General features: G+C 41.7%; 1 protein-coding gene across 1 annotated transcript in view; it reads right to left on the reverse strand.

Moving 5' to 3' along the window:
- The window catches only part of HOXC12 (homeobox C12), a 1,607-nt gene extending 814 nt beyond the window's left edge, over positions 1-793 (reverse strand). Inside the window, exon 1 of the mRNA XM_068265084.1 lies at positions 274-793. Coding sequence (XP_068121185.1) covers positions 274-763 — 490 coding nt within the window. The 5' untranslated portion in view covers positions 764-793. The remainder of the gene's footprint in view (positions 1-273) is intronic.
- Between the last annotated feature and the right edge of the window lie 7,308 nt (positions 794-8,101).

The following is an 8,101-nucleotide window of genomic DNA, read 5'->3' on the forward strand; positions in this document are numbered from 1 at the left end:
ATATAGCTTGTCATATGCGGTGGCTACTGTCACTGTAGCTGTGACTGGGCGATGTCACAGGCAGCAGGGCACACAGGAATGCTCGCCCCATCCGTTTGATGACTTGACAATTGCCTGTGAGTGATGTGAGGATGGCTATGGCTGGGTTCCTAATTGCATGGCATATTTGCATGTTTATGGCGGTGGGTCTCCCTCCAATCCCCTGTGACAATAATAAGAGGTGCATGTCCCCTGTGATGACAATATGAGGCTCAGGTAGTGTGTCAGTCTTACCCGTGACCGGCAGGCTGCTGGCTGGGTTGGCCGGGGAAGCCATGGTGTCGCCGGGGTGGCTCTTGGCCTCCTGGATGAGGGATGAGCTGGAGTCGGACTCCAGGGACTGGCAGGATGGAGCTTCCCCCGGCGGGTAGTCTTGGCTGAAGCTGGCGCCATTGTCTAGGGGCAGCAGCAGGCTGGGGGGCTTCAGGCTGGGGGGCTCCTCCCGGTAGTAGCACTTGGTGTCCTCGGGCCGGCCCAGCTCGCAGGCTCTGCTGAAGGAGGGGTTGATGGGGCTGCTGAGATAGGGCTGCGGGTAGGCATTGCACGGCTCTGCGGACGGCCAGGGCAGGGAGCACACGTTGTCCCGCCGCGGGTAGGACAGGGAGTGCAGGCCGGGCAGCTGGCCGCCGGAGGTCCTGAAGTTGGGGAAGTAGAAGGTGTCCCCGGTGTGCAGATTCACCAGCGGTCCCACAAAGCCCGGATTAAGCAGATTATGCTCTCCCATTTCCGCGGGCCTGACCAGCAGCTTCTACTTTATGGCCATCTGACATTAAACATAGTCAAACCTGGAGGCGGCCCTCATTGGCTGCCACGCGGTCACGTGGGCAGCGGCTTGTGACGCCTCGGCAGCGCCGCCCCTTTCTTGGCTGCTGAACACAAAACAAAACAGAAGTTTTCCTCGCAGCGCATCCCTCGTGCGTCTCCCCCGCTGTCCCCGCGCAACGCGCAGCCCTAATGAGGCGGCTTCCTCAGGGGTGTCTAGACTTTCCCCTCACTGAAAACATCCTCATTAGCGTTTCATTAGCTTCATCACCTGAGAGGACAGATTCGTTTTATTAATTAGCTGTAATGCAATGAATGGCAGAGCACATACTATCACATATCTGTAACATACTACAGTGACTCACATACGCCACTGGGGGGTGGCCTCTGAGGTATCTATCTATCTATCTATCTATCTATCTATCTATCTATCTATCTATCTATCTATCTCTGACTAATCTATATTAATCCATGTGTCATATATAGAGAGAGGGAAAGAGAGGGAGGGACAAACACACACATATATTGGATAACTATGAGGGACAGTTAGGTGACACGACAATACCTTCTGTACAGTGCTGCGCTATCTTAAAATAATAATAATAATAATGATGATGATGATAATAATAATAATAATAATATTAATAATAATAATAATATTATTATTATTAATAATAATAATAATAATATTAACAACAACAATTATAATAAATAACTTGTCATCACTTGATAACTTGTTCATATGTATTACTGTTCAAAATAATAATAATAATAATAATAATAATAAATCATATAGGAGACTGAGAGGAAGTACTTTCAGTTCGTGCATGGTGTATGTTTTATTTCCTAGCATATTATACTAATAGTGCCGTAGACAATTGTGAGTTTGCAGTACAGTTAGCCTGGATGAAAAATATTATGCACAGCACAGTAATGTAGTAGTAGTAGCTTTACTGTTTGTTACTGTTCGGACATTCTATACAGACTACACACATCTATCTATGGGCGCTGACACTTATATGCTCTATCTATCTATCCATCCATCCATCCATCCATCCATCCATCCATCCATCCATCCATCCATCCATCCATCTATCTATCTATCTATCTATCTATCTATCTATCTATCTCTATCTCTCTCTGCCAACAATGCACACAGACTGCCTTACCTGAACAACTAACCTGCTAGATATCATATAACAACATTCTAACATAAACGCTTTCCAAATCCAGCATGTTAAAGCAACTAACAGATACAAGCAACACACATGACACACACACAGACAAACACACACAGTGTGTGTGTGTTTTTTTCTCTATAAAATAACGATGTACAGAATAACACTATTAACCGGCACTCACTAGCTGCGTATGGGTATCACAATATTTTGTTTTGATATACTAAGAAAACACTAAAGTAAGAAAACAAACAAACACCAAGCTCTATATTTAGCATACATATAATTATGTAATAACAGTGCAGATATTGATGACATTTGAATAATTAGCTCACCTAATTCTTATCCTAATTCCTGTTGGCAGTTTGTTCAGAACCTGTACAGAACATTGCAGTATCACAATCACAATTCAGAATAACAAGAGACGCCAGCAAATATCAGACATGGCAGAAATTGGCACCCGAAGCTGTCAGTTTAGTAGTATCTGGCATTTGTGGGAGGGCTAGGTCTATTTAACACAGTTATAATATCTCTGAAAATTGAGCTGTAAGAAAATTACACAATCATGTACTGTCAGCCTTATGTGTGAAGATCAATGTTTATCCTATCTATCTATCTATCTATCTATCTATCTATCTATCTATCTATCTATCATCTATCTATCTATCTATCTATCTATCTATCTATCTATCTATCTATCTATCTATCTATCTATCTATCTATGTATCTATATATATATATTATTGCCACCATTTATTTGTCCATATATAATTGAATATTTTGTTGTCTTTCTCGCTACATCTGTAGTGGCTATTAATCATTTCTGGGATACATTTTTGTATTAGTACAACACACAGCCTTATCAATCCCTGTCATGTACTGATGAGGACCAAAAGTCCGAAACAGGCTGTCTACATGTGGGCTTGATATGGCTGTGTAAAATTTAAACCTATAGGCTTGCTATACACTAGCGGTTCTGGATGCTTGCTTGGCTTACCAAGGGCGAAAAGGGATAATTTGCATATTCAGTAGTAGTGCATTGTGGGTAACCACAAATGTTCACTTATAGCTGAATTAGTGCAGATTTCCTTCTGTTTTAATAAGGCAAATACACCAATTTTTTGTATTATTTTTTGTTTGTAAAGAGAATCTGGAAGTAGCAAGTTGGTGTTTTTCAATGAAGATGTTTTATGTAAGAATTGATATAAATGTAATTTCCTGGCCATTGAGCCCCCCTCCACTCGCCGCCTATAGAGGAACACATAGAGCCAGTCTGTCCTTATAAGGCCATTTCAATCATAAAATATTCCCGCATCGTTTAGTATTCAGCATTCCAGTCACTGCAGAAAAATGCGCACTCATATCTGCAGAATGGCCGAAATGCTGCAGTTTGCTTCGCAGCTAGCGGCAGACTCGTATTAAAACACAACAAAGATATGAAATTCTAAAGCTCCAGTTCAAGGTCATTGTCTAGGGTGTTAAAGGGAACTCTTTGTATGAGTCCTGGATTTCTCCATGAGCCCTTGAGACAGAGTGGGGGGAGGGGCAGGGGGCTGCCAGGGAGAAATAGCTTGGAGCTGTAAACCTTTATTGATCATGGCTCCGTTTTATTTACCATCTTTTGTGATCCCCTCTTTCTCTTTATTCTGCATCGAATTCCTCTCTTTCACAGGAAAAGGGCATATAGTCTTCTGCCATAATGGGAGGAAGACTGCGAACCGCTATTAAGCTGAAGAAGAATCTGCTTTGCTTGGAATTTAAAGTGCAATACTTGTGTATATGTGTGTGTGCTTTTCAGCGTGTGCATGGATTAGTAGTGGTAAAATAACAGAGTAATGATAATGCAGATATACCCAGAAATACGTATGTTCATTGACTGGCACATGCAAATACAAGGATTCTCTCTCTCCCCCCGACTCTTCTATGTATAACCTAACCAGATCCGTCTGAGTGACACACACACACACACACACACACACCACCCCACCACACACACACACACACACACACACACACACACACACACACACACACACACACACACACACACACACACACACACACACACACACACACACACACACACACACACACACACACACACACACACACACACACACACACACACACACACACCCTACCTACCTACAATATTAGCACAATACTGCTACACAGAGACAGGGACTGATATATATATATCTATATCTATATATATATAGTTCAATCATTATACCATTACACACATGATAGATAGATAGATAGAATTCTCTCCCCGACTTTATATCCATCTGAGCTATCCATCTGACACGCACGCACGCACGCACGCACGCACGCACGCACGCACGCACACACACACACACACACACACACACACACTCACTAGATAAAAAGAAAGCCAAATAGATATATAGATTGATATATAATTCACTAATATAAATAGTAGATAAATATATAGATCTCTCTCTCTCTCTCTCTCTCCCCCTCCCTCCCTCTCTCTCTCTCTCTCCCCCTCCCTCCCCCCCCCCCTCTCTCTCTCTCTCTCTCTCCCCCTATCTCCTCCCTCTCTCTCTCTCCATCTCCTCCCTCTCTCTCCCCCACTCTCTCTTTCTAATTACAGTAAGCTCAACACTAACTAGAGGCTCATGTGAATTTCCGTATTTCATTTTGTCATGGTTCTGTTAAAACTTCAGTAGAGTGAAGCAGATAAGCAAACAATTCCTCTCCCCCTCCTTTTACGACCTCAAATCACATTTTTTTAGGAGAGGCTCGTTAATTCTGGTCTACATTGAGATCAATGGGGAAGCATTGCTGTGTTGTTTCCCTGTTAGGATAGCTGTCCAAATATTTCGTGATCAGAGATTTGCCAAGTTCCGCTCCACAGGAGCTAAAAATGTCCTAAACAGCGAGATTTCTGCTGGAGAGAGTCCAGCGCATAGCAGTACACACATATTTACCCCAGCCCCTCGCTATAGCACAAAAACATATTCTGCACTCAGTAATTAAAACAGATGATAGAATTGCTGACTGCTGCAATTCTGATGGGGGGGGGGGGGGGGGGGGTATAATAACAGCGAGTACGGATAAACGAACCCTAAAGCAAGCCATGAATTATGGGGACAGATTTTGTGAAATTAGAAGAGAAACAGCCTCAGAGGGAGACAATAACATGCAGGAAGAGTGACAGCAACGAGGGGACATGATAGAAACAGAGAGTAATCAAAGTGGGAGAGAGAAAAGTGTGGGAGGGGGAGAGAGAGAAGAGAAAAAAAGAGAGAGAAAGAGTGAGAGCGAGAGAGATATGATACATAGATAAATAGACGTGCGTGCGTGCGTGAGAGAGAGAGAGAGAGAGAGCGAGAGAGAGAGAGATGATATATGTATCATCTCTCTCTCTCTCTAAATAGAAGTGAGAGAGAGAGAAAAGAGAAGAGAGAGAGAGAAAGAAAGAAAGAAAGAAAGAGAGAGAGAGAGAGAGAGAGAGAGATGATACATAGATAAATAGAAGTGAGAGGAGAGAGAGAGAGAGAGAGAGAGATGGATAGAAGTGAGAGAGGAGAAAGAGAGAGAGAGAGAGAGAGAGAGATATGATGCATAGATGGATAGAAGTGAGAGAGGAGAGAGAGAGAGAGAGGGGGAGAGAGAGAGAGAGAGAAACCTTGTCAAACAGCTGTTCAGAAGCAGCCTAATCTTATCACGCATAATACATCCGCTGCCACTGTGGCTTCCCATCCATGGCCAGCAGAGGATACCGTCTCTCCATTAAATGGCAGGAGAGCAGGATTCCCTAAGCAAGCACATACTTCATGTTTATATTCATTTAACAGACAGACCCTTCAATCACCCTAAGGACACGCCGCACCACAATACAAACCCTACGCCAAGAAAACAATCAAGTATAAAGTAAAATGCTTATGCAAATCATAAGATCCAGCAGCGTGCTGCTGCTGGAACGTTTGTAGTAAACACAATCCAAATATCAGACACAAAACCACAATGCCACATAAAGAGCAGCGAGTCAGCGAGTCACACACTTCCTATGGGCTGCTGGCAGCACCGTCTGCACAACAAGCACTCCTATCCACAGTGATCCCTACCTTTCTGCAGAAGATCTTAGGTGGGCTCCTGCGGCTATCAGGGGTCCTGTGTGTGGATGAGCTCCTCACTCTGCTCAGTTTAACACAGCTATGTGACACAGGGAGTTATTACAGGGGGAAAATGACATAGAAGGGGATGCAGACTGCTGCTCAACTGAGTTCTTTGAAAGTGCTAAACACAAAGGGAAGAAAAGACATACGTCCATTCATTTCCTTCCATGTGTTTATGGACAGTCATTAGCCTGCCTGTCTAGACTTCAAATGACACCTTGTTTGTCCATAAACAGAACGCTATAACGTCTAGCGACTGTGATGGCCAGTTGTGGCTCTACAAAACATCAAACTTGTGTCTTTTCAATCCGCTTCTAAGAAGATTATGATGTCAAGGTCATTATGGCTGGGCATAGTCACGTTCAAGGCTAGCCTAGAATTAGCTAGAATGTCCTCCGCTCCACCGCAAGCAACACACATCTTGTGGTGTTCTGATGATCATATCTACAATTTTAATTAGTGCCTATTCCAAGAAAGGAACCAGATTTTTTTTTAAAAAAAGTAGAATATATATATATATATATATATATATATATATATATATATATATATATATATATATATATATATATATATATATATATATATATATATATCCCCACGTAGTAAAGGTTGGATTTTTGTACACAAGAGTCGCCCAAAAAATCGGGATTGTCCACAAGCAAGCTTATATCACAGAGGTAAGTCATTTTTGACTACTTAGGTGGTCAGCCAGGCTATCCACACTAGTTTTGATTGGCTCTCAGGGTATGCTGGGTAATGTAGTCCTACTGGGGTATATGTATGGCCAGTCACGTCACTCATGTCTGGTATAGATATTTTAATTTAGAAGCCAGGCAATAAGGAAACCATGCATTACTCTGGAAAGTACAGAAACACCTTCAGTACGATTTCAATGCTTAAATATCTCACCGGTGAGACTTCAGAAATGAATGTGAATAAAAACTAGAATCAAAAGAATGATTTGCATACTATAAGACAGAACATAAAAAGGAAAAGTGAGATATTTTTCTTACACTGCAGATTCCTATAGTTACGTATATACAGATAAAAAGCACAGGAAACGCTATAAGAAAAAGCAAGGGTATAAACATGCAAAAATGTGAAAGTCAAATATTCTATAGCCATCTTTTCCTGGCCCTACTAAAATACTAACAGGTAGAAATCTAGCTCATGTATGGGGCAAATATAAGTACGTATAATAACAAATACATACAGCTGTGGTATCTATCTATCTATCTATCTATCTATCTATCTATCTATCTATCTATCTATCTATCTATCTATCTTTTACATGCAGACACACATATCCATGTGTATTTTTCTTTTTTGCTAACCTCCTGCATATCTTTACATTGTAATAGTCTTTCTAAACAAGAGCATACTTCTACCCAGCTTGGTTGTCAAACACATTGCCTGCCTGTACATCAGAAGGATGTATAATAATACTAATAGTAATTCAAGTTGGATAGATGGATGGCTGTATAGACAGACTGGCAGACAGAGGACAGAGGTAGATGCCCACAAGCATGTGTGTCACCAGAATTGAAGGACATTACACAGATGGCACAGATAAATAGAAAATAGTTTTAATACATTTGTATTGTAATACATTTTATATAACACTTCCTTTGTTAGGATTTGCTTTTAATTTTATTTTTGGTACTCTGAAATAAACATACAAACAAACCAGAGTTTATCCTTATCAATAAACTATCTGAGGGCTGAAACCACAAGGGCGATTTTCAGAGCATTTTTGGAGAATTTGAAAACACTAGCGTTTTGTAAAAAACTCTCAGCTACTGTTACTGGATGGAACAACTTCAACTGGAGCGATTGCGATTCAGAAATTCGCAAGCGCAGGACATGCAGCATTTTGGGAGCGTTAGCGCTTCAATGTAAAGTATATCATCGCTGGCATAATCACTCAGCAAATCCTGCATGGAGCGATTTTGCTAGCGTTTTCAAGTTACTGCA

The sequence above is a fragment of the Hyperolius riggenbachi genome, chromosome 2 (genome assembly GCF_040937935.1).
Source record: "Hyperolius riggenbachi isolate aHypRig1 chromosome 2, aHypRig1.pri, whole genome shotgun sequence".
NCBI lineage: Eukaryota > Metazoa > Chordata > Amphibia > Anura > Hyperoliidae > Hyperolius > Hyperolius riggenbachi.